General features: G+C 40.8%; 2 protein-coding genes and 3 non-coding genes across 8 annotated transcripts; 1 reads left to right on the plus strand and 4 right to left on the minus strand.

Annotated features, from left to right (window-relative positions):
- The first annotated feature begins 9,283 nt into the window (after positions 1-9,283).
- Positions 9,284-13,255, plus strand: b3gnt7 (UDP-GlcNAc:betaGal beta-1,3-N-acetylglucosaminyltransferase 7). Of its 2 annotated transcripts, none has more exons than XM_085774593.1 (2): positions 9,284-9,545; positions 10,763-13,255. In XM_085774593.1, coding segments are annotated over exons 1-2 (1,257 nt in total). In that variant the 5' UTR covers positions 9,284-9,543; the 3' UTR covers positions 12,018-13,255. The 2 variants fall into 2 exon arrangements, with proteins under 2 accessions (XP_085630719.1, XP_085630718.1); XM_085774592.1 differs by lacking the exon at positions 9,284-9,545 and adding an exon at positions 10,071-10,096.
- A 4,052-nt stretch (positions 13,256-17,307) lies between these two features.
- On the minus strand, positions 17,308-25,370 carry nucleolin (nucleolin multifunctional protein). Of its 3 annotated transcripts, none has more exons than XM_085774596.1 (16): positions 25,235-25,370; positions 24,059-24,157; positions 23,874-23,973; positions 23,163-23,273; positions 22,540-22,773; positions 22,169-22,306; positions 21,719-21,793; positions 21,413-21,536; positions 20,726-20,862; positions 20,476-20,602; positions 20,096-20,232; positions 19,853-19,982; positions 19,386-19,528; positions 19,024-19,150; positions 18,385-18,677; positions 17,308-18,066 (listed from the first exon to the last, which is right to left on the minus strand). In XM_085774596.1, the coding sequence occupies exons 1-16, from the start codon at positions 25,250-25,252 to the stop codon at positions 18,002-18,004; spliced, it is 2,058 nt and encodes a 685-aa protein (XP_085630722.1). In that variant the 5' UTR covers positions 25,253-25,370; the 3' UTR covers positions 17,308-18,001. The 3 variants fall into 3 exon arrangements, with proteins under 3 accessions (XP_085630722.1, XP_085630721.1, XP_085630723.1); XM_085774595.1 differs by having other exon boundaries at positions 21,719-21,802; XM_085774597.1 differs by lacking the exon at positions 23,163-23,273 and having other exon boundaries at positions 21,719-21,802; positions 22,540-22,667; positions 23,882-23,973.
- Positions 19,618-19,751, minus strand: LOC146988862 (small nucleolar RNA SNORA75). The gene has a single exon (XR_015035793.1). It is a non-coding gene; the product is annotated as a small nucleolar RNA SNORA75 (small nucleolar RNA).
- Positions 21,034-21,171, minus strand: LOC146988863 (small nucleolar RNA SNORA57). Its single transcript, XR_015035795.1, has one exon. It is a non-coding gene; the product is annotated as a small nucleolar RNA SNORA57 (small nucleolar RNA).
- Positions 22,872-23,009, minus strand: LOC146988864 (small nucleolar RNA SNORA57). Its single transcript, XR_015035794.1, has one exon. It is a non-coding gene; the product is annotated as a small nucleolar RNA SNORA57 (small nucleolar RNA).
- Positions 25,371-26,760: the final 1,390 nt, after the last annotated feature.

The following is a 26,760-nucleotide window of genomic DNA, read 5'->3' on the forward strand; positions in this document are numbered from 1 at the left end:
ACGGGGTTTTATGCAGAGATTACTCAGATTAGAACATGTTATCAATCTACTTCAAATACATTTCGTATCTAAAAAGTTTCTAACTGCAAATCAAGGTTCCTTATGTTCTTTGATACAGTGTAACATGAAAATCTAATTTCCACCTCTAGTCTTTTTTTTATTAAGTATGTATTCTTGTGGCAACACTCCTCTGTCCTCACAATTATGGCTTTGGTTTTAAAGTGTGACAGTTGAGGTTCTTGTCACTATGCCTCCAATTGATCATGCGCCCTGGCTACTCCTTTGGTGACTGGAAAGCAAATTTCATACACAGCTCTGTGTAGTAAGCTCAAACTGAAAGAGGCAGCCACCTGTGATATGTTTAAATGCTTGATATATCAGGACAGTAAGTGAATAAAATGTTCTGGCAAAAGTTCTCAGATTGCTCCACATTGCAAAGCAACAAATAAAACTATTTGCCTTTTTGAGATCATCTCCATTCATATACTACTCAAGGACTGTCTTCTCCTATTTGTGTGACATGCTTCATTGCCATTCAGTGAGCCTTTTTCATGGCAGGTGTTTTTTTACATGACACGGAAGATTACACAGTTGTAAATAATAAAAATGGTTATTAAATTCCATTTAGGGCTATTCCATCTTAATTTCCTCTTGACCTCCACCGTCATGACTTAGTAAAACATTTGAATATAGGCCAGAAACATCATTGGTGCCTTTGCTTTCTGAGAAAAATAATCTAGACAGTCAACTTCCTCCTGATGTATAAAGACTACAGGACTGACACGGCTAGTTTTGGCTGAGCGGGTCTTAGTGACTCTCACATGGTCCCCTGAGAGATGACATACTCACAAACGAATATTGTGGATGCTGCCTGCGAGCAGCAGCACAATGTGAGGAAACAAGCTGCACATGAAACACTGACGCACTTGCGACCAGGTGGCCGCGTAACCCCGAGCTCAAGCCACGCTGGTACTGCCGGACTGTAACAGTGACAGAGAGGAAGCTGCTGTTTTCTATCAAAACAAAAGTGTTGATAAAGACTAAGGAATGGGGCTCACAGATAAAGACAAATATCAAATACGGTAGTTAATGTGGCTTCTACTATGCTCAAAAGAGTCAGAGTTACTCCATGACTGTTTCCAGCTCCAGGCCTTACGGAACCTTTTTCAGTTTCAAGATTAGCTGCAAAAGCTTTTCTACTGTCAACTCTGCAGAACTTTCAGCTTCAGATGTACTTTTTTTCTTTTTGTCAAATTAAGTTAAAGGTTGACATGATATGGGCCTTGAGGTATGTCTGCCCTATTATCTCACCCTGAGGCCGTGTCTAGAAGAGGATCCCTGTCAAAATCTCAGACAAAGTAATATTCTGGCCATCAAATCCCAGAATGATCATGGCATTTTGAGTCTGAGACAGCAACTCTGCAAAACAGGAGTTCATTAGAATAGAGGGGGACAAAAACGTCTGGAACCCTTTATTTCAAAGTGTGAATGAAAGTGGAGTTGCACCACATCCCCATATCTGGGCAATTAATCTGGTGAGACAGGGGCATCCTCTCAAGAGCCCCGAGTGTCATCAGGATCACTGGCACCCTTTTCAGATGCGTTTATCAGTAGACAGCCATGTGGTCCACTGATAAAAGGTGACGCCAACCAAGAAGAGACAGTGTCTCTGTCTCCTGCGCCTCCTGTTTCCTCCCGACCAGATCAAAATGACTCCCACAGTTACCCTTTTGTTGTAAACATTTAAGATGTACACCTTCCCTTTCAGCAAGGCAAAATGCACTCTTTTGGAAACACCATTACATATTGACAGAGGACATTCTTGCCAAAGCTTTGGGTATTTTCAAAAACATTCAAATGTTTAAGGTCAAAGTGGTGTAAATTGTAAAGCTTATTTGGAAATCACTTTTTATATTTTTGACCTTCTCAGGAATGTCCTCACAAAATACCCATTAACCTTTACCATGAATGCAGCTCCACATTTTCACTACGTACACTAGACCAAACTGTGGGTTACAATGTTTGGTGGGACGTGGTAAATGCCAATCTAAAGCTGTTGATTCTTCAGCAGGAGGGGGGTAAAAGACTAATCACACTCACAGTTGACAGCTTAATCAGTTCAACAGCAAGCCGGGGTAGTTGCTTTCCCCTGGGCTTATCTGCACCCAGCCTGTGGACAACAGCAACGTCTCTGCATCCGAGCATGACACTTGACTTCTGACATCAAACTGACACTTGACAAAACAATCTCAACTCATGAATCACTTATTTTTAAGATGGAGGTTCTTAAGTTGTCGTGAAAATGAACATTTTCAAACTTTAGGTTATTACTGTGTGTGTGTGAGCCACTTAAAGCGTTAGTGTAAAAGCTGTGCTTCATGTTGCATAGTCCCATGAAGAAGGTGAAGGAAGCAACGAAGCAACTGTGTGCTGCTCTATAACTGAGTTGGGGAAGTTAACCAGATGTACTTATGACAAGGCACTAAGTACACCGTGCTTGGTCTTCACTCTTGAAGTCTTTCCCCATTTAAACATATAAATCTTACCTTCGTGGGTCTTATCTATGTTTGTTTCCAAGTGTGTGATTGGCCCATTGTCGCCCATTTGGCCGTTGGGGAAAACACCCACTGCAACTTTTGTTCTTGCCAACTCTGTGCAGAATCAGTGGGTTCCAGCCCGTTATGACTTAGCATATCACAGTAATGCTACACTAGTGGCGAGGCCTGACTGCTCACGGTGGAACTAGGAAACAACAGTTGACAAAACAGCCACTGCGGATAAAGTCAGAAACAGACCTTGAAGTAGTTTACATTTTCAAATTGTTTTGATGCTGTGCTATTCCAATGAACAAACGAGCACACCAAGTTTCCCAAAATAACATCATATAATCATTAATGTCATTCTCATGACTTTGCCGTGGGACATTTAAGTAGGGTCTAAATAAGTAATGTATTGTGTCAGCACTGCCAAAGTCTTTCCGGGACCTTGAGTCAGTAATAACAGCAAAACATGACAAAAATGGATCTTTGAGTAAGAAGAACGGGGGGCAACCACCATTCCGACATCCCACCAGTCCGACATAGGCCCCTAATAGGCTCTATGCACAGCTCCACTACTTCCTGATCTTAAGCCAGCTCCTTTATTTCCTGTCTTACATTATTGGACAAACTAACTAATCCAGGTGTGTCTGACCTCACAACAATGGTCAGACACACCTGGATTAATCAGTTTGTCCAATAATGTAAGACAGGAAAAGAAGGAGCTGGCTTAAGATCAGGAAGTAGTGGAGCTGTGCATAAAGCCAATTGTCTAAATGGCAACACTTTTCTATCAAATGTCCCATTCCGAAAATTCTTGCCTCCTACTGTATGGTCGGAATGACAGTATTTTTTTTTTCTTTTTTGCCTTTCCAACAATTCTTTTAACGTATTTTTCCCCAAACGATTTTGCACTGGTTGGGCTTAGGCAATGATGAAAGGAGTTGGTAAAGTTTAGTAAAAAAAAAAAAAAAAAAGACCAGGTAGATGCTAGACAGACCAGATAGATAGAGAGAGTCCAGGTAAGTAGGAGGGAGTCCAGGGGCGCCGCTAGGGATTTTGGGCCCCATGAAAATAATCTTTACAGGGCCCCCAACACAGCGGCAACATTTTTTGATGCTATTTTACATACAATTATGCATTTTAATGGTATTTTTGACTATCATTACCATATTTGTGAAAGAAGAACAACATGACAGTTGACATGTACAGTAGGGGAAGAACTGAGCACTCTGAATACAATGGAATTCATTTTGATTCATTTATTTGCTGCAACACTGATTCTTAAATAGGAAATAAACAATGATCAGTAAAATCTGAAAACCTGGAACCAGGGTCATCAGTCAGATTATCTTCTTCCCTTTTAAATTCTGTTCTTACTGCATGTGTTCTATTTAATTTTTTTTTATTATTATTGTTATTATTTCAACACACACAGCTGCTCACCTCCTTCCTCAGAGGAAGGAGGTGAGCAGCTGTGTGTGTTGAAATAATAACAATAATAATAATAATACATTTTACTACAGTCTCAAAACAATACAAAGGTGAATCTGTTATGGGAAAGATTAATTAAAATGAATGAAATAAAAATCATTTTGAACAATTTTAATGGTTCAAAAAGCATAAACCCTTTAAAAAAAATTAAATAGAACACGTGCAGTAAGAACAGAGGAGAAAATCTGGGGTGCAGCAGACTGGGGTGACTGCTCTCAGTCCAATCTGAGAAGTTTACATGTTGGTGACTATGCTATTACAAATAGTTATATTATAGGAAATACTATATAATTAATGTATGTCATGTACACTCTACAGAGCCAGGTCCAGGACCCTCTTCTGGTTTGTCAGGGAGGAATGTGGAAGAAGAGATGGAAGAGGGTACAGATGAAAGTGAGAGCGCAGAAACACAGGCGACAGAGAGTGAGGACGAAGATGTTGAAAGTAATTCAGAGGAGGATGGACTGAATGAGTGTACAGAAAGAGTCAGAAAGACCACAGAGAGGCAGGAAGAAAAACAAGCTGATGTTGAGGTATTTGAAAGGGAAGAAGATAATCTGACTGATGACCCTGGTTCCTGGTTTTCAGATTTTACTGATCATTGTTTATTTCCTTTTTAAGAATCAGTGTTGCAGCAAATAAATGAATCAAAATGAATTCCATTGTATTCAGAGTGCTCAGTTCTTCCCCTACTGTACATGTCAACTGTCATGTTGTTCTTCTTTCACAAATATGGTAATGATAGTCAAAAATACCATTAAAATGCATAATTGTATGTAAAATAGCATCAAAAAATGTTGCCGCTGTGTTGGGGGCCCTGTAAAGATTATTTTCATGGGGCCCAAAATCCCTAGCGGCGCTCCTGCGGGGCACTGGGGCTGGTTGGGGGCTGACAGACAGCTGCTGGTGCACTTGACTCTGTTCAGAATGAGGCATCATTTTGACAGAGGGGAGGTCATCTAATTGAATAAGAACAGCTTGATAAATGTTTGACTGGATTGATTATTTAACTAAAATAACAGTGAGTTTTCTTGGGCTAACATGGTGAGAAATGTGAGCTAGCTTATAGACCACAGACAGGGATAAAGTTAATATTCCATAACTTTCCACCACAACTAACAAACCCACCTTTTTTTCTGAAATACTGGGTGACATATTGTCGACCCTTCAACTCCTCTCTTAATTTCTTTTCTTTTCGTTTTTGGCTGCCTGCTATTTGAGGCATACTGCCGTCTCCGCCTCCTTGCCGCTGTGGTGCTGTGTGAGGCTGGTGCGCTACCTGCAGCTCATCCAGTCGGACTGAACCAATTTACATAAATAGAGAGGGGGGAAGGGGGGGCCCTGCAGGCGTTGATGTTTCCAAAACAAATAAAGTTATGTTACCAGGACATTGAAAATAAAATATTTGTAATTATATGTTAGTTAATAACTTAGTGTCATATTATTTTTTCTGTATTATCATTTCATCATCATTAGGGGCCTCTCTGGGCCCCCCTCAATCATGGGCCCCTAGAATCCGTCTCCTTTACCCCCCCTTTTCGGCGCCCCTGGGAGGGAGTCACCTGTTGAGTAACGCACATTTCCTTATATTGAAAGCCTTGTTGGAATGGTGGGACGATGGCATGTCGGAATAGCAGTATGTCGGAAAAGTGGTATGTCTAAAATGGTGGTATGTCGGAATGACAGCATGTAACCAAGAAGAACAAGTATTTCAGATTGTCTTGTCTTCATGCTGATGATCTTACTAGAGAGCCAATAAGGGGTCTCTGTTTTGTTTTTTCAGAGATAAGGCAGGTGCTTACTTATCACCGCAGCTGACAGGGACATTCATAACACAGCTTGATCACATCACCTTTGTTCTATGTGTCTTTTCAGGGAAGAACATCCTCAAGTGGCAGATGAGAGGAAAAGGAGGGGTGGTAGATCCCATCGAAGCCAGTTTTTCTATCCTGCCAGTAAATTCTTTCATGGTGACTGAGGACCCAGCAGCCAGGGCCCCTCACCTGACAAAGGGAGGAGGGACATGAGGGTTCATTCCTTCCAGTCAGACACTTGATGAGAGTCGGACAGGCCAAAGGCAATCCTCTCCCAAGTCCCTCAGGTGTGTTAAACCCAACAAGGGATTAGCACGTACTTCCTCTAAGTCAAAAGTAGCAGCAAGGTTTTCCATTTCTTATTAACAGTGTGTTTTCCTTACCAACCCCCTTCCCTCCACCACCTCCTTCCCTCGACTCCCTCATTTTGTTGCATAAGCTATGAAGTGAAAAGGAGCCACAAAGAGTAAAATTATCACTGATAGGGCAATTGAGAGAGGGCCAAGTGAGACAAGCCCATTGTATCATTTCTTGGTTGAGGACTAAGATTTCACAACTCTGCTACCACATCCCAGCATACAGGTGTTCTTTTATCCTCTGTTATAATTAACCTTTTTATACAGTATCCTGGTCCTGACTATAGGCCTTGATAAAATCTTCTAACTCATATTTCCAGTTTTTACATAATAAGTGAAATAGTTTGCTTCCAGTGCATCAATGTGTGTAGTGAACAGAAACAATACTGACCAACTGACAACCTCTTGAGCTGAAGTTATGAATAATATGATAAGCATTTATTAGAGTTAAACAAAAAAAAAGAGTTAAAAGAAGCCAAGAATTCTCTGCAGAACTGCATAGTCAAGTGATAATTGTTTCAGCCTTTGGAATTACTTGAACTTAAGCAATGCACTTTTTTGGAAACACGTCAATACTCCTAGTTCATTGTTAACACAAAGCGCTTAATGTTCTTTTCACCTCTTGCTAATGTGTAACTTGAACATAAACTGTAATTTTTTTTTGGTATGAATGTGGTCTACTGAATGCAGTGGTTGGTAAATGACGTCTGACAGCAGCAGGAAGGAAAGACGTGTGGTTTCTCTCCCTCACACACACATTGTGGGTGCAGCAGAGTGTCCTGCTTGAGGTGGGAGACGTTCTCCAACAAAGATGATTCCTTTGCCATCACCCGTCTGTCGCCCGTTGCCTCCGGTGGGTCGATGGGGGCATCTCAGCTGCTCTTCCTTGTTCAGTCGGTTAAGTCTTTTCCTGGCACCGCTGCATATTCTGCTGCCCCAGCAGACACCAGCACAGAAGAAAGCTGATGCCACCTCAGAGCTGATGCCACCACTAACGAATGTAGACACATGAAACCACCGTTACCCCACCCACGTGTTCTTTCTCTTTCACTCTCGTACACATGCAAACACATGCAACGCACACCTTCTCTTATAAACTTGTATTTATTAATAATATGACAGAAGTCAATAATAATGCTGAAAGCCTACAGTGTGCTGAATTCAATGTTATATTGCCACAGTTACTGTGACACAGTACACACATAATACACTATATATTCAACTAGATACTCTATATATCCACCTTGCACCAAGAGAAAGTTACCATACACCAAAACAATAGAGCTCCTATGGAAATATACTGTAAACCTAAAGAGGACTTTCCACCTGTCCTCTTTTTGATCCACTGTTAAGAGGATTGAGTGCGGTTCATTTCCAAAGGACCGTATGTGAAATCATCATGAGGAAACCCATTAAAATCAACAGAATCGCAGTATCACAGGTCACATCCTGACACAAATCATGCGACAATGAGTCACAGAGCTTAGTTTTCCTTGGCTGGCTGTTGCCTGAAATTTGTGTCAAATGTTGCCTTTCCAGCCAAGGTAAAGCTCAAGGGATAGTGGTGTCCATCACCACCTCGCTTCTCCACACCACTTGCAGAGCATGAATCCACAGAGAGGAAAAAAAATAAAAACGGGAAAAAACACTGCCAGCAGGCAACAGGATGCACATGGCCCAGAGAAGGATGGCTGGTTGGATGCAGGAAATAGAGAGAGAAGAGTAGGAAGGAGAGATTTTGGATCACAGCTGTGTGCAAACTGAAAAAATCCTGTTTTGAAGCACAGAAAGATATTTTGTTGTTCTTTCCCCCCCCGACCATAAAGAGGCGGAAGAACAGAGTTTGCCAGAGCAAGGGCTGAGTGTAGCTAGTTGTGGTGGTGACAGCATTTCAGCTATCACCAATCCTTGTTTTGTTTTCAGGCTGAGAGATCTTTCCATAACTGTTGGTGATATGGCCCTACAGCATTTTTGCCCTTCCCCACACCATATCACTGAGAGAAAACATAGCTGACTGTCTTATCCCAGGAACTGAGTCAACTTTTAAGAATGCATTCACCTTACTTGACCAAGCGTTTTTTACTTTTATATGCAACCAAATACACCGAATCCTTTGTTACACATAGCTATGAAAGGCTGGCTAACTGATAAAACCTGTGGAGTTTGCTCTATGACAGCAAATGAATAGCAGGACCTATTGCTGATGTCACATGCATGCCGGAAAGTCCACTGTTTGGACTGAATAACATCATTATTAGTCTGACTGTTACGGAGCTGTTATTCTATTTATTTTATTTTATTTTATTTGTTAGGATCCCCATTAGCTGCGCTCTAGAACGCCGCTAGTCTTCCTGGGGTCCATTCTGTAACCTGAAGGTCAACATTAAAAGTCAAAAGTTTATAATTAATAAACTTTTTTTTTTCTTAATAAATTAAAAAATAATAATAATTTTATTTGTATAGCACATTTTAAAAAACCTCAGTTGACCAAAGTGCTGCACATCAAAAATATAATCAAATGCCAGCAATATAAATGACAGTAAGATAAACAACATAAATTACTAGCACAAATCAACAACAATAGTTAAGGCAGTACAAACAGCATTACTAAAATAAAGGTAAAACAATAATCATAAAAACAAAATATGAGTCAAGGTGTCTGTTCCAACTTGATCTGAAAGCTTCCTCTCTAGGTGTTTAAACAGCCTCACTATTCATGTGATATATCCTTTGTTGTAAAATTTTGCTCATTTGTGATATTTCCCTTGATATTTAACAAATTGATTAGCTTACATTTAAGTTTAAAGTTTTCAATGTCAGTTTTTGTCATGGGGTAATCTACTATGTTACATTTCAGCCCAGAGTATCTTCCAGCTAACCTGGACTATGGGGTAATGTAACTTTTAATTTTGTGTTCTAGACAGAAATACTAAAAATGATACATCCATACTCAGTCTCCCTAGTCACATGGTTTCATTATTTCACGCCAGTGTGTGTGTGTGTGTGTGTGTGTGTGTGTGTGTGTGTGCGCGCGCGCGCGCGGCCAAAGCTTTTAAAGGCGGATGGATCGCAGTGAAGGAGTGAGAACAGAACAGTCCTCAGCAGCAGCAGCAGCAGCGTGGATCACACAGAGCACATCTGCATCATCGCACAGCGCTCCGCTCGTTTTTCGCCACAGCTATGTGCAACGAGTCTTTTTCTGCGCAACGGATAATTTAATCAATTCATCCGCAAAGCCGAGGGGACATTAACATCGACCCATTCGACTTTTCTGGTCTCGATCATCAGCACTTTAATTGGGGTTATTGCCTCACAGCAACCATCAGAGACTGAAGCGACGAAATGTAAGTGTCATCTTCTTTATAATCACTCCAGGCTACTTTATAACTGCAATTATAACCTATTTCTGTTTGGCTGATTCCAATCAATGGTTTATAGTAGACAAGCTAACACATCTTAACTGTTTTCAAGTCACTCATAAAAAAAATGAATGATTCTTGCAGTTAAGTGCAATTTGTCTGTCTTGACTTATTCAATTCGGCTACTCAAAGAGGAGGACAAAAGAGTGGTTTCATTGGATTGGACATGCTGAAACTTTGGAGGTGCTGTAGCAGGCGGCCTATTGAAGTAGTAAAGGGAGGATAAACGATCGCACTTTTGTTTCAAGATCTACATATAACTATATCTGTTTTTTTTTTTTTTAAATATAGGCCTACAAGACCCTTTTTTTTTTGTCTTTTTTTTTTTTTTTTTTACCCCGTTACAGAACAGGCTTGGATTTACCTTGTTTGTAGTTAGGGAGAGGAAACTCCTTCAAAGGTAGAGGGGCCCACTCCCCCCGGGAGTGTCTCTGGGGTCGTGAATGCAACGAGCCCTGGCATGACATGATGGAAATGTGAGAATTTGAAGTGTAGGAGTTACTTCACTTCGCAAGTACATTCCACATCTTCCTCCAGAAGTGACAGTGGTTAAATAAAACGTGACAAGTGTTACTTTATGTAGCTAAGTTAAAACCTAAGGAGAAATATTTTTGCTGTCTTGGTTTTATATGACTCATTTTATGCTATTTATGCAAAAGCTACGAGTTTAATCTCAGTCTTTGTTTTGTGGCCATTTCTAATTTTAATTGATCGTTTTGTCCACATTACAAACACAGTGACACTGCTGTGCACATGTGGGGTCCAAATCAGAAAAAAATGAAGCTCTCTTGTGGGCCATCTGATGGGCATAGGGGCCCCGAGCTTGTATCAGATTATTTAGTCTTTACACCATTTTATGTGTCTTTATGCTTTAATCATTAAAAATTATTACAAAAAAACAAAAAAAACAGTACACATTCCTACCAATAAATGTCACCTGATGTGATTTCTAGAGATTAAACACAGAAAAAGTTCTAAATAATATGCTCACTGTTTGATATTTGTCTACTTGTGTGGGTATGAAACTTCAAAAAACAATACATTATGGTAATGATACAAATCAATAGATTTGGTTTAGATATTTTTGACCTATCTAGGCCTTACCCCTAACCCAAACCCATCTAATCTTTGTCTTCACTCAGGATGAACAACAGAGATCGCTGGAGGGTGTACAAGAAGCTGAGTGTCATGTTTTTCCTGGCTGTGGTAGCGCTGACTGTCGTCCAGAGAGGGACCATCAATATGGGGATTCCCTTTGAACTGCAGAGGCAGGCTCGCATGGATACCTCTGAGGGATCGGAGCCTGGAGCTGCCCTAGAAGAGAAAACTGGCATGAATCTGGGGATAAAAACCTTCTGGAAAGCTAGTAAACACCACCCACAGCGTAAATCTCATGCCACCACACAGGAGCCCAAAATCACTGACAGCAGCGGCCCCAGAACCTGGGATGTAACCAGCTCTAACTGTAGTGCCAACCTCAACCTCACTAGCCAGGAGTGGTTCCAGAGCCTTGAGGCCAATTTCAAGCAGTTCTTGCTTTATCGACACTGTCGATACTTCCCCATGCTCCTCAACCACCCGGAGAGGTGCACAGGGGAGATATATTTGCTCATGGTAGTTAAGTCAGTGGCCACTCAACATGACCGCAGGGAGGTCATTCGAAAAACCTGGGGCAAAGAGCAGGTGGTGGATGGCAAGAGGATAAAAACCCTTTTCCTCCTTGGAAAACCCTCCAATGAGGCAGAGAGAGCGAACCATCAGAAGCTTGTGGAGTATGAGGACTACATCTACGGCGATATCCTCCAATGGGATTTCTTGGATAGCTTCTTCAACCTCACACTTAAAGAGACTCACTTCCTCAAGTGGTTCAACACATACTGCCCCACTGTGCGCTATGTGTTCAAGGGGGATGACGATGTATTCGTCAGGGTGGAGAACATCTTCGAGTTCCTGGAAAGCAGCCAAGATGACAAGAACCTGTTTGTGGGGGATGTGATTTTCAAGGCTAAGCCCATTCGTAAAAAAGAAAACAAATACTACATACCCCACGCTCTGTATAACAAGACGCACTACCCTCCATATGCAGGTGGTGGGGGGTTTCTGATGGATGGGACTCTGGCAAGGAGTCTCTACTGGGTTGCCGACAACCTGGAGCTCTACCCCATCGATGACGTTTTCTTGGGCATGTGTCTGGAGGTGCTTCAGGTCGCGCCGGTGAAGCACAATGCGTTTAAGACGTTTGGGTTGGTGAAAAACAAGAGCAGTAAGTTGAACCGAGAACCTTGTTTCTTCAAGAGCATGATTGTGGTGCACAAGCTGCTCCCGTCAGAACTCATGCACATGTGGAATCTGGTCAACAGTGACCTGGTCTGCGCACAGAAAGTGAAGATCCTATAGCTTCACGAAAAACACCAGGTATGGACAGCACCAACTCGCTGAGCTTAACCTTGGTGGATACTGGTAGGAAGTACAGTACAATGTATGAATCGAAGGCAAACTTACCAGTAAAGTCTCCTTTATGTGGAGAGGCTGCTGCATCAATCGGCACAATGAGGAGAACATTGACTTGCTCTACAGTTATGGGGTTTGAATTTTCTTGTATTAATAATCTGTTTGGGCCCTGATACAAAAAAGAACAAAAAACAATAATTTTGGGACGTTTACAAACACCCTGCTCGTCCGGTCTATTGTGGCCAACACCTATTCTTTATCTGTCTTTCTGCTTTGACATGGTGAAGGTTTTTCACTGGCCAGGAGCCCCGTGGTTCCAAGCTGTCACAAAAACACCAATGATAGCGTAACAATTAATGTGATTACACTTAAGTGATTTTTTATTTTTATTTTTTGGGATAAGTGGTAACCAAAACCATATTATGTTTTAATTTCTGTGGCATATTGTGCTTTCAGATTGGTAAGAGGGGGAAAATAATGTTTGGTTTAGTTTGTTCACAGTAAATGTTAGTGTTCGAAAGCCATTGCACATGCTGCTGTTATGCTAGCATTTTGGGGTTTGTGTTAAGTGTTGCTCTGGCTTCAAAAGACGTCCAGTAGGGGAAAAAGAAACAACTCTTTCTACCTCAGTGATTTGGTCAGAAAATCTTAACTTCATCATTGGTCACAGTCTCTATTTAAATGTTACCTTGATAGAATCATCTGCATACAGAGTACACATTCTTAAAGAAAGATTTTAATCATTTGCTGTGTCTTGCACTCATTTGTTTGTAATGTGACTGACTTGATTTGGACTTGTACTGCTTCTATACTACTGGAACCTACTGAAAAAAAAAAACAATTGTGTAAAGGTTTTACATGTATGCTGTCCTTGGATTTGAATGTGCTGATATACTTGACGTGAATTTGGTAGAGGTTTTATAATGACACTGTGAACTAAAACTATTGCTGGTACGAGCATATACCAAGTTAATTTAATGGCCTTCCCAGTAAAAGGGGGGGTAATGTGGTGTTCTTGTATTTAATTTAAAGCAGATAAGCATATTAATGGGATATTCAATGATTATAAAGCTGAACTTTGCGGGTGTAGCGGGTGATGATGATTATGTCTCTGTGATGTAAATATGTGTAAAAATCAAAATGTACATAGATTGTCATTTGTAAATAAACATCTTGACAATGCAGCCGTCTTTGAAAAATCTGTCCTAGATCATCTGTTTTTGTGTTTGGCCTTATCAGCATCAAACATCTATGTGAAAATCTCTATCAGGTCACCCAACAATGGTGTCCAGTGTTGTCCTATGGGTATCAGTTACGCAACTTGAACAGTGAAGAAAACATGTATGTTCGAACAAACGTGAAAGTAATAATGGTGAACTCAAAGCAAAAAATCAAGTGTTCATTTGACGAGTGTTTGGAAGCCTAGCCCAACAGTGTACCCTGCTTCCTATGTAGGAGTTATAGAGAACTGCCACGGTTTGTATAATTTACTTTAAAGACCTCTGGATTAGCATTTCAAAAGAAATATGACACAACTTTCCAATGTTTCGTGTTGTTTATGTTAAGTGGTCCTCTCAAACATGTTTTACTTCTGAGACTGATACTGCCAGCTAAAAGTGTAAGATAATGTTTAGAGATCAAAGTTGCCCCAAAAAGACAAAGATGGCAAAACAATACAAATACCGTCTTGTTGTTCTTCGCCATCTCTTTCAAGACAGAGACAAGAAAGCCATTCAGAAACAGGATCTTCTCTGTATTGTGTTTCATGAGGGGCACACTCACCAATACAGATGCCTAGCTTAAGAGGGTTTATCTCTTTTTAACTCTCCTCTTTGTTGAACTCAATTTACAGTGAAATGGAGTCAACCCTATTGTGATCTCTATAACATCGAGCAGTGTGGTTTATCCTATCTGACCTTATAGAGAAACCAACACTGTCAAACAGAAACAAACAATTAAACAGAATAGTAAGACGAAGTGTGTGAGATCTTTTATTTACAGCTTTGAATTCAGAAGTTCTTATTTCCTCTATTGCATGGGTTTAAAGGCATGTGAGTACATACTAGTAACATCGGTGTGTGAGCTGTGGTTGACAAGCCGCTTATTAGTGGAAGTTACTGTAATGTAACTGTTTCCAGACAACTCTACACTTGCAATAGAAACACAGGCTCCACAAGGATGTTACTACATGACAGTCGATTTTGAAAATCATTGAACTTCTTTTTTGGACATCCTGACCAGCTATGTGTAATACCAATTTCAGTTAATGGTGTGTTTAATGCCATTGTATTCACCGCCATTACATTGTCATGAATGGTCATTTCTTAAGTGTATATGTGTACGTGGGAAGCTTAGCTGAGAGTCACCTCAACTTCCTCAAAGCCTTGGCTACGACATGAATGTTAAAGTGTAATTCATGCTCTACCTTAATGACACACATGACCTTTAAACACTCATTCCCAGCATGCCAAAATGACTGAAAAAAAAACTGCCTTTTTGTGGCTGGGAGAAGTGACTTATCAACCACTAGCCAAAAGTTACAGCCATCTGGTGTAAATGTCCCACTACTGTGATGCTATTTGACTGCGTGTGAGTACACACACCCAGCCTGTAGACCGTGGGCTGCGTATTTGTTGACACTAATTGGAGGAAGCTTTTGATGTCAGAGTGGTCAGTTGGTCAGCTGGAAGGGGCTGCAGGCTTTCACACCAACCCTTGACTTTCTTCAAAGGGGCTTTGAAGCACCATCTTTGGCATGGCTAAAGATGGGAATATTGTTGCTGGGGCTAAAATTAAAAAAAAGACATTCCTCAAGCTACAGGATGACTACAGCTAGAGCTATCACCCCAGACAATGCAGGGCATCTTTTACAGCATGCAGTGCCAGTAAATACGTATAAATACATGAAAACAACATTGTGGTTATCAAGGGGTTGTGTTACTATTTATTGGCTGGGTACCGTCTAAAAAACACATTTTAAAAAAGTGTTGTTTTTTTTTCTTGTACCTTTTGGACAGGGGTCCTTTGGCCAATACTTTACTTCACAGGCATGATGTGCAATCTTTATCTAAGTTTCTGAAAAAAATAAACAAGTCTGTTGAATTTCCTCATAATGGTTTGGTTCAGTTAGTAAGAACACATATTTCTCTCAAAATATGCATCATACCAACCCAAGGATGCTGACAATCACTTACATACAGGAAATGCAAAGAAAATAAATGATTTGTATGCCCACTAGGCAGATAAACGCAGTCACAGTCCCTGACTCCCCATATCACATTGGAAAACAGGCCATGGCAATGTGACTTCATAGTACATCCGTGCTATAGGACACCATGCACTTGACAAAGATGCATTGTGAAGTGTATTCTGAGCAGTATACTCCCATTTAAAGAGGACCCTTTTTAGAGCAGCCACGAAACAAATGAGATAAAGTATCAAACTCTCTGTCCTCTTCTCTCTACAATGCCCCATTGATGATAAAGAAACAGAGTGAAAACTACAGAGAAAAATGTTACCACTCACCTCCTTAATCAACTATCTGCAATAGCTTCCTACACTGTGATTTTTTTCAATGAGTTTCTTCCTCAAAAGTATTCTGAATTACAAGGCAATACTGTTATTTATTAATGATTGCATGTGGAAAGGCTCCATCAAAGCTCTACTGCATAAGAAACATAAAAAAAACATAATGAAAACAAAATACATTATTCATAAATATGAAATTAAACTGAATAGAAAACAACAATCAAAGAACAACTCCACAGAGAAGAAAGCACAAAGGTCGTTCTAGATGGCTGACATAGAGCCACAGAGAAAAACTAGCACGACCCCTGTCACCATTCAAGGCAGGGGGCAACAGATCTCTAAATAGAAGTATTCAGTGGTGCCATCATCAGTGCCTCCTGCCCAGGCACCTTCAGGAACAAAGCTCCCTGTTCAGTTAGCAGGGCCATGGGATGACAGCATACTGCTGTCCCCTGTCTGGTTGTGTCACTGACAAGAGACACCTCCCCAGGAGCTCAGGGTCAGTCCTCTTACCAGTGACACATCACCAAGCCTGAGCAGACTTCTTGGATTACGATGATTGTGAATCTGATTATTGAGGTGCTGACAGGTTTGCTGGCCTCTAGAGAAGAACCTAACCCTCTTTTGTTTTTACTCGGGATGTGATTTACCACATCTACCTGCTGCAGTTTCATGTTTGTTTCTTTTCATTTTCCAGGAAGTCTGGGGGACGTCCCTGGTGCACCGAGGACACTGCTGAGTGACTAAAAGCTCACAATGGCGAAAAAGTTACCCTCTTAAGTTCACAAGCACTTCACAACAGAAGATGTACAAAATTTGAAAAATCTGTGATGGAGCCTCAGACTCTTTTGTGCCATCACTTTGTAGGACTGCTGCCTGTGCCAACAACCTCTCCACTAAGATTTGAGTTGAAAAAGTAACACCAGAACACCAAAACAGGCTTAAAAATTGTTAGTTATGTCAATGGCCCAAAATTAACTTTTGTAGATTGTCTTGTGACATCATGACATGTGAGACTTGTAAGACTCAGGTCACCCTATGTTTCTTTTATAAACACTAGAGCCTAATTTAGCATCATTTGCATGCAGGGACTGCAGATCCCCATTGTGGCTATTGTCTGAAGTGCCAGACAAAAAGGCTAACCTGACTGAGACTGCCACCTGGTGGGAAGTGTTTGTCATTCATTTGTCACATGCATTTATTTCCAGCAGACTCCTGAGACTTGTAGAATCAACACTTACTAGGACATATTGACTACATGTGGCAGAGTAAAGAATAAAACTCCAGGTATTTCAATTTTCACCGATACATGTAAACCAACAATTATTTAGTTTAGCTTACAAACATGCTCATACCTAATCCATTCAAGAAAACATATGGAATAAATGATAAACAGCTGTTTATTATAATTGTCCAATTCCCATTTATGTCAACTGGATTGGACACTTAACCATCAACATAATGCAATACTTTAGCACCACATTTACTAGAGCCTACTCACCAACTGACAGTGTTAACAGACTTTGACAAGCTTCACAAAGGCAGAATTTATTTCAAGGATGGTGTATTGCAATAAGATGTATTTAAGTAGCAACTCAGATAATGTACCATACTTGACTGCTCATAATTGACACTCTACATTCAAGAGCCTGTGGACTTTGATAATTAACTCAATGTTCAAGATTGACTAGTGCAATGAGGACAGACATTTAAAAATCACCACCTACAAGGTTTTATTCAATCACATGAAAATCTTGAGATTTTCAGATGGGAAAAATTAGTCAATGCACTACAAATACTTTATGTTACATAGATAAGGTCATTCATCCTTTTATGACTCGGACACAAACTGTGCCCTGCCAAAAAACAAACATGACAACATCTTTGCCATTCTCTTATCACCCAACTGTCAAACCTATCAAAATATGCTTTGCACATTACAGTAAAACTTGGCACCTAAAGCAAACTAAATGACAAAACAAAATAAAAACAAAACATAAGGATACAAGTGTAATTTTTGTTTTTACAAAAGGTAAAATGAAAATCATACAAACTGTTTAAATTTACACAATGTATCTGACAAAGACGCGCATATTTTTTCACAGCAAACTTGTTTGCCAGACCCTTTCCATTTTACTCCTTCGAAAAAGCAAGTAAGCTAATGAGGGCGAGAGGTGCAGGTTTGCGTTCGGGACATTCAGTACTTGCATGTAGTACTTGAGCTGAGAAGGTCAAACGTACCATTCTGGCACACAAGGGTGGGGAAGGTTGAGGGACCTAAATAAAGGGCTAAAATGCCCATTAACAGTTAAATATATATCAATGACGCTTTCTGGAATGTCCAAAAGCTCTGAAAATTGATGAAACCAGAGTCCATTCAAAAAGTAAAACAGACTAAGGATTTAGTCATCAAACTTAATTTTCTTCCCCTGGGGTTTGGCTCCGAATCCACCGCCACCTCTTCCACCTACAATGAAAATAAACAGAACCGTCAGCCAGCAGCAACACACATGCTAAAGAAAAATACATTTACTTTTAATGCTGTAGGTCAAGATTTTTATTTTGTACAGCATCACATTCGATTCCATTAACATGTGGTTAAATTAGTCAACACCATCTTTTACCTGGGTATCATCAAATGATCTGATTATAATTTGTGTTTTTTCACAGGACTTAAACCTGTATCCAAGCACCTTCTATCCACTGCTTTGTGGTTTAAAAAAATAAAAAATAAACACACACACAACAAAACTTAATTGCTTTTCCTCTCAAATTTTCTCTTTACCTCCAAAGCCACCACGTCCGCCTCTGCCTCCACCTCCACGAGGACCGCCCCTTCCTCTTCCTCCGCCTCCACGACCGAAGCCGCCTCCGAAGCCGCCGCGACCGCCTCTGCCGCCACCGCGTCCGCCAAATCCACCGCCGAATCCGCCACCACCTCGGCCTCCACGGAAGCCACCTTCACCCTTGGGTTTGGCGTAGTCCAGGGTCACCCTGCTCCCATCAATCTCGCCGTCCTCCATTGCCTCCTTGGCTGCCTTGCAGTCGTCTTCATTGTCGAAGTCCACAAAGCCAAAGCTGCAGGACAAGAGAGAAGGGGCTTACTAAGTTTTCACAAGAACTTGAGTGGTTTGAAGTGATAAAAAACTGAAACTCCTAACACACTGCTGCATCATTAAAACAAATCTGATTTAAAATGTTGACTCAAAGCGTGATTCCCTTTCACAATACTTTAAATTCTTATCAGTCATTGTATTGCTTTTGTTTCACATCAGATATGGGCAACTCCCACTAAGGTAGCTGCCTGTTCATCTGCGAGTCTGCTCTACTTCTCATCCGAATCCTTACACTGTCACTCGTGGAGAGCGGTGCTCACCACAAGTGCAAACAGCCAGGTGGGACATTTACATTTCTCCAGACTTACCCTTTTGATGAACCTGTGTCTCTGTCTGTGACTATCCTGGCTGCTACAGCCCCATCAAATGAATCTTTTAGGGTCTGGTCTGTCGTGTCCTCGGAGAGTCCCTTGACAAAGAGGGTTTTTGTTGGACCTGGACAAAGAGAAGCCATTGTTAAATCTACAACTTTAAGAGTTCAAATTTAATTTCGTCGGATAGATGTAACCACACCAAGCCCAGATTACTCATGCAAGCCCAGATTGCTCATGCACAGACCAGATCAGTACTTGACTATCGGAATCATCACAGAATTTCAGGTGATCAAGTTTTCATCCCATCTGGCCGAGTCAATTATGTGACTTCACATCGGCCCACTTTGAAGACCAACCTGAGTTTCCTCTTCCACCGTCTCTGCCACCGCTGTTCTGGCTGAACTCCAGTCGGATCGATCTGCCTTCGATTTCTGTGTTGTTGAGGTTATCCAAAGCTTCTTTAGCATCATCTGTGCTCTCAAACTCTACAAAAGCAAAACTATGAAAAGAGGCACAACATTAGTAAAAATAAAAAAGGATTATGGTAATTAACATAACATTAGTAAAAGTGACTCCTCAACTAGATATTTCTGTTGCACAGCAGACATGGGCAACACCCATTTGAGACCAGGGTGAGCCTGTTCTAACGGTGCATTGGCTCTGCTTCTCGTGCGAATCCATGCATAATCATAGGCAAGATTAAGAGGAGCTCATGAGAAGGGGTAGCACTTTCAGATCGACAATAAATCCTATTTCAAACCAACAGGACAGAAAGTCCTCTTTTAGTCTTTCAAGAGTTTTCCCAGTCAGTACAAAGACTTACCCTTTGACTCGGCCATCTTTCTGTGGAATCCTTATAGACACAGCCTTCTCAAATGTGGATTGTAACACCTCCTCTGTGGCGCTGAAGGCAAGATTATTCACTACCAGTGTTTTACTGGCTGCTCCTGCCACTATAGGGGATAGAGAAAGTAGAGCAGTGAGTCGAGTGAGGTGGCACACACCCAACGTATTTAAACCGAGAACACATTTCTTTGTAGTTTCACAAAATATCTGTAGTATTTACCTGACATTTTCGCCCCTTTCTGACTCTTCTCTCCGACAAAGTCGACCATGATGGACCTCCCCTGCACATCAGCTCCCTGGGCCTCCTCCAGCATCTTCTCTGCTTCAGCCTCAGTTTTAAACTCAATGTAGGCAATGCTGTCAATGTAAAAAGGGAGATCATTAGTGTGGAATAAAACTAGAAGATATTCAGCCATATTTCAGATCAAGACGTTTGAGCAGTGGGAAACTAAATCTCTACAATCTTTTTTTGTTGTGAAAACTGAATTGACTTCCTATTTACTATAACTACAGCGTCCAGATGTGTCAGGTTCCTACGATGTCTGAATCTCTCATCTCAGTAATTAAGACGCGTGTAGCTTTGTTGATGCTTCTTCTTACCCTCTGTTTGACCCGTTCTGGCCTGGAGGTAACCTGACATCAACTGCATCTTCAAATACTTCCCTCAGGTCGTCAGCCGTGGCAGAGAAGGGAAGGTTTTTTACAAACAGTGTCCTTGTGTCCCTCTCTGTGGGATAAATATTAATGTCAGCAAAGGAAACGGGATCAACCAACGTCTCAAATAAGATCAATTTTAATCTAATGTCTTTGTATTGCTTCACCATATGTGCACATTCATTTAGTCATTCACCTTTCTTGCCCTCCTGTGAACTGTCTTTGCTGCGGGCCCTGTCCAACTTCAACTCCTGACCCATGAACTTTTTGCCATTGAGTTCCAGTGCCTTCTGCAAGTCTTCCTCAGATGCAAAGTCCACATAGCCAAATTTCCTGTTGAGGCAAGTCATGGAGAAACAATTAGACATTCTTGCTTTAAAGAGCCCTCAGACTCATATGGACAGTACACAAAAAAATGGTGGTCTTTAATAAAAAAAGCTTGTGGAATTTCATTTTGTAGAACATCTGCAAAGGCCACACATCTACCAACGTTATTACAGGCGAGAGTGTTACAGCGATTGAGGATAGAACCAGCAGACGATAACACACACTGGCACCGAAGACATAGCACTGTATTCACTTTTCCTCCGTACATATCACACATGGGTACTTCACAACCACAGGCGTGCCAAGAAATGGAGGGTATGCAGTCATATTCACACAAGAGAAACAATTAGAGCTTCTTGCTTTAAAGCCCCAAAAATGTATTGTTAAAATTAATAAATAAGAGCCTTGGGCTGCACCAATCTTGTCAATGTACTAGACAATCAATTTAGATCTGTGCACTAACCTAGTGATTTTCAAATGCCATCCACCACAACCTTTGACCAACTAGGTACAAAACAAAAACAAAGTATTTTATATTGTTTAAATGACTACTTACTTGGATCCTCCTAACCGGACATCAGCAACCTCCAGTTCGCTCTTGGTGAAGAATTTTCTCAGGGCTGTTTTAATTTCATCAAAGTCTTTGTTGGAGTTCAGGTTTCCAACAAACAGACAGAAACCTGACAAAGAGAGAGCAATGTTGCACTGAGTTTCTCTTTCTCTTTAAAATTCTAGTAACTACTTCATTAACTACTCTCATTCAGAATAATAAGGTGACATCACACATCAGTATTAAGTCCCTTGTTATCATCATAAAATGTTGAAATTGCATGGATGGAGGGGTAACAACATTTATTCCTACCTTCTCCTTCTGACTTTGCCTTTTTAGCAGGTGGTGTATCCTTCTTGTTGTCCGCCTTTCTCTTTCCAGGGGTCACTGGGGCATCTGTTGGTATACAAGTGATGATTTAAACGTCTTGAAAATAAGGACAATTTAATGACTGGGCAAATGGTGTTACAACTGTGAGATTTAAGGCTTTACCATAGCTATGCTGCACACATACTGTTGATGTACAGAGTGTAAATTATGTTCTGCATAGATTGCGGTGGAAGCAGCAGTATGTGGGACCAAATTTTTGTGTCCTAAAAAGGCTTTTCTATACAACACCTACTTCTCAGTTTCAAAGGAATTGAAGATTTTCACACAACCTATTTTTTTTCAAGTTAAAAAGCAGATGTAATGATTTGCATAGCATATTAAAATTACTGGAAATTTTTGGAATCAATAATGAATTTTTTAAAAAAAACTCACCATCTTCTTCCTCATCATCGTCATCTTCCTCATCATCATCGTCTTCCTCGTCATCCTCAGACTCTTCCTTGGCCTTAACCATGCCTGCTTTCTTAGCCTTGGCGGGAGCAGGGGCGGTGTCCATCTCCTCCTCAGAGTCTGAAAAAGCACAAACGTTATTAAACCTTTCATCGGACGATCATGATGATCAGATTTAAAATCATGACAACCTGCATCAGAAAATTTTAAAAAAGGTGACATCATACATGATCAGTATTAAGTCCCTTGTTGATCATCATACAGATATAACTGGTTTCCATGCCAGCAGTGCTGCACCGACTTGGTATCACCAAAACAAAAGATAAATGAAACAATCAAATGCTCAGTCTTACCATCTTCATCATCGTCGTCATCGTCAGATTCCTCTTTGGCAGGCTTGGCCTTTGCAGCTGGTTTGGCTGCTGGTTTTGCTGCCTTCTTTGGAGGTGGAGCCTCTTCTTCTGATTCTTCCTCGTCATCGTCGTCATCTTCGTCAGAGGACTCCTTTGCCTTCGCCGGGGGCTTGGCAGGTTTGGCAGCAGGCTTGGCCGCTTTTTTTGGTGGTGGGGCCTCTTCCTCAGACTCATCTGCACAGTACACACAAAATGGTGGTCTTCAATAAATATTTCATCTGGTAGAACATCCGCAGAGAGGCAAAACATCTACCGACGTCATTACAGGCAAAGAGTGTTACAGCGATTGAGGATAGAACCGGCAGACGATAACACACACCGGCACCGAAGACATAGCACTGTATTCACTTTTCCTCCGTACATATCACACACGGGTACTTCACAACCACATGCGTGCCAAGAAATGGAGGGTAAGCAGTCATTCACATTGGATGCAAAGGCCAGGTCAATACTAATCTTATCAAATCTAATCAAACAAACTTTTACATTACACATAAACCCCTGTTGAAATGGCAAAAAACAGAAAACATTTTTTAAGCTGTCAACACTATTGCAGGTCATACCATCATCATCGTCATCGTCCGATTCCTCTGCCTTTGCAGGGGCTGCCTTGGCTGGCTTAGCTTTAGCAGGGGTCTTCTTTGGTGGGGGGGCCTCCTCTTCAGATTCCTCCTCTGCAAGTTGAGTGGCAAAGCACAAGACTTAATACTGGTACATGTCAAAACATCATACTCATGTTGACATGATCAAATAGTTGGGTGAAACTCTTTCTTTTAACATTCTGAATGTCCACAACAGTGTCCTCAGTCCACATTTCTATTGAATATGGACTTTACGCTCTTCTATTTGAATATGAAGGTTGAGAATGTGGCTTTATGTATAGAAAATAAGATGGAGCATCAAACTGTGATGGTGTCTGGTTTAATAACTAAAAAACAGCTAGATCTGCATCAAATAAAGGATGACAACCACTACACACAAATCCAGCTACCAAGTTTCCCCACACTTATTTTCTAGATAGAGACAAATCTGACTGTATTTACACAATGATACTCAAGGAAAACAGTATTTAAATTTTAAAAATCAGCATACTTCCAAAACTGCCAAAATACATGTAAACAAGTTAATACAACTTTACTAACTGGGCTCGGCTCATAAATGTAACGCTACGTTTGAACTTACTCATGTGTCAGCAGTTCTCACCAACACATTTGAGCAAAAATCTTTTCTCCTATTTCTTAGCAACTGTAGGTGTTTTAAATTATATTATTTACCGTCATCATCGTCATCTTCGCTCTCTGCTTTTTTGGCAGGAGTGCCATTCTTCACCGTGGCTTTAGCTGGTGTGGCCTTCTTCACCTTAGGTGGGGGAGTCTGAAATTATTTAAAAAACAGTCATATACCACTCGTAAATATGTAGAAACACCAAAATTAATGGTCAAAAACAACAATACCGTACCTCTTCCTCATCGCTGCTTTCCTCTTCACTGGATTCCTCCTCCACTTCTTTGGGGGGTGGTGGAGCCTTCTTTTTTTGAACCACCTGTTTATTTGCTGCCTGTAAGAAAGAGGAATAATGTGTAAATTGCAGACAACCAAGCAATGGCAATTGTAGTTACACTATAAGGAAATACAGAACTACACTACTGCATGCATGAGGCTTCAGCATGTTTGCTTACATTTGTGGTGGGTGGGGGGATTATACCATGTGGTAATTAAGTGCAAATTACACAAATTCTCGCACTTCCGACAACACCTAAATATTAATAATTTTGCCGATAGTTTTACATAGGTTACACGAGCCACTGTAGGTACTCGCTGCATAGGCGGCAAAGAGCTGTTGAGGTTTTCACCTCGTGTCTCACTCCGAGCAGGCGCACAACCCACGTGGAGCTCAGGAGGTGGGGAAGCTAACATGCTGGGCAGTTTCACCGTTTCCTGCAGAGCTTTTACACGACGATAGCGTGAAAATGACAACCCGCGTTGCTTTAAATTGTTGACCTAAATTCATAGAAGTTAACCACAGTCAATTATTCATAGCATGGTAATGACTTGGGAGTAAATAACGTTACGCTTACGATCTGCAAACGTTAATCACCACGCTAATGCTAACGTTTAACCAACTACGTGTTAGCTAAAATAACCCACAGAGTCCACTTTATTCAAATTAAAAAATAAAAAAAAATCCACGATTAGTTGGGTTTTTTTGCTCGTTCAAATCAACCCTAATCTGTGAAGCTCCAAATCCATAATGCATTTAAATCGAGAGCGCGCATGAATGCCATCTTGAATAGTCTGCTAACATTAGCAGGCCACACAACCATCACCGAAGCACAAACATGGCTGATCTCGACCACGAAGAAATGTTAAGGACCGGGGCCATTTCCTGCACGCAAATTCGACCGAGTGGACTCTCGTAGACACGGTGTAATTAATTTACAAAAGGCACAAGTTGTGGGAGTCGAGTGGACATTCTCCGCCGGTGTCAGTTTCCTCTTTTCCCCACAAACGCAGTAACTTCTCCATGCAAGGCCTCACGCAGAAAACACACACACACACGCTTAATTTCTATGACAAACGCACCCACACAATTTTTTTTTACACACGGTGAAATACAATAAAAATGTGGTCTTACCTTTGCTAACTTCACCATGGTGTCGTCGTGTGTTTCGAAGACACACAAAGAACTGGACGTTTTGGAGACAAGTAACGAAATGGCTAACACATGCACGTGGCTCAACCTATTCGGTGGGACATTGGACAGGAAAGACAGACTAGTCGAAGACGCGCTCCTTACTCTCCTGCTCTGCGCGTCCACACGGACCCGCCCACATGACCGTGTGCACCAATCACAAGTTAGAATATCTGCATCGTGCCCGCGCCTCGCCTACTCAAGACCAGACCAAACGACGTGGGCTTTTAATACTGTAACTGTAGTACAACAAAAGACAAATTGTTAACGCCAATAAAAACATACATGAATTATATTAGATTATGTGTTATTTACAAAGCGCGATGTCTTACTACTACTAAACCAACTACTACTAGTCTACTACTACTTCTACTTACTAAATAACAAATTAATGCATCTCACAAGAAACACTAATTTTATTTGGTAGGAATTAAATATTTGGAAAAGAATACATTTAATAATCGTGTACAGTCGGATCAAAAAGTGTTTAGGACTACTTCTGACCTTTAGACCCACTGTGCATTGTATTGATCGTGTGATCTGATCACCACAGACTCTGATGTCCCATGCAGCTGTTTATATGAGCCACGTGGTCTGGGGCAGTTGCCATCAACCATCAACCACGTGTGTAGACTACATGCCGAGCACGGCAATCTGTAGGCTACTACCCCGGAAGAACACGGTATTGGCATAACGTGGGTCTAATCACGTGTTGAAGGATTTTGGTAGGCTACTGCTTTACTCGAATAGTAACATTTTAGAGTAGCCAGTCAGGTATGAAATATGTTTTTTCATCATATATTAAAAAAATAAGCATTGGTTACAAAGTAAAGGGATGATGTTTTTCTAAACACTTTAAACATGTCTATTGTTGAGACTGTTCAGTATTATGGAAACATACTACATTGACAAAACATGTTCCAGATCTCGGTCCTGCAAACAGTCTTCTTGTGAAGCAACTACATTTTTAAAAAGTGTCAAATGATATGCCTGGTAATAAAATATAAAATGGTTTGGAAAAGTCATCATTATCACAAATCTATCTATCTATCTATCTATCTATCTATCTATCTATCTATCTATCTATCTATCTATCTATCTATCTATCTATCTATCTATCTATCTATCCTACATGTTTGTATAAAAGTTGCCTATTTCAGTCAGCCATGTTGATTCCCAGGGGACATTGAATAGCACATTTGAGTAATTAACCCTCAACACCACACAGAGGCAGCATTGCATTTTACATCCCTCACTTATCCCACCAAGCAAGCACAGGGGTGGATATAACCATTCCACCTTAAGCACCACATCTCTTTCATTGTAGGCTATAGCCTATTACTGGAGTCCCACAGTGATAAATAATCGCATGTACAAAGTATAAAGGAGGACACTGAAGATAATAAAGTGTACAGTATTATAGGCTATAGGCTATTCAGATGATTACTGGTGTGATGGGTATTCCCCTA

This window comes from Trachurus japonicus, chromosome 4 (assembly GCF_045865225.1).
Source record: "Trachurus japonicus isolate A0001 chromosome 4, Traja_1.0".
NCBI classification, from domain to species: domain Eukaryota; kingdom Metazoa; phylum Chordata; class Actinopteri; order Carangiformes; family Carangidae; genus Trachurus; species Trachurus japonicus.

Coding starts and splice junctions, on each gene's coding strand:
- nucleolin (XM_085774595.1), bottom strand. Junction 18,678..19,023: donor GACACAGGTTCATCAAAAGG/GTAAGTCTGGAG, acceptor CTTGTCCTGCAG/CTTTGGCTTTGTGGACTTCG. Junction 18,067..18,384: donor CGGACGTGGTGGCTTTGGAG/GTAAAGAGAAAA, acceptor TTTTCATTGTAG/GTGGAAGAGGTGGCGGTGGA.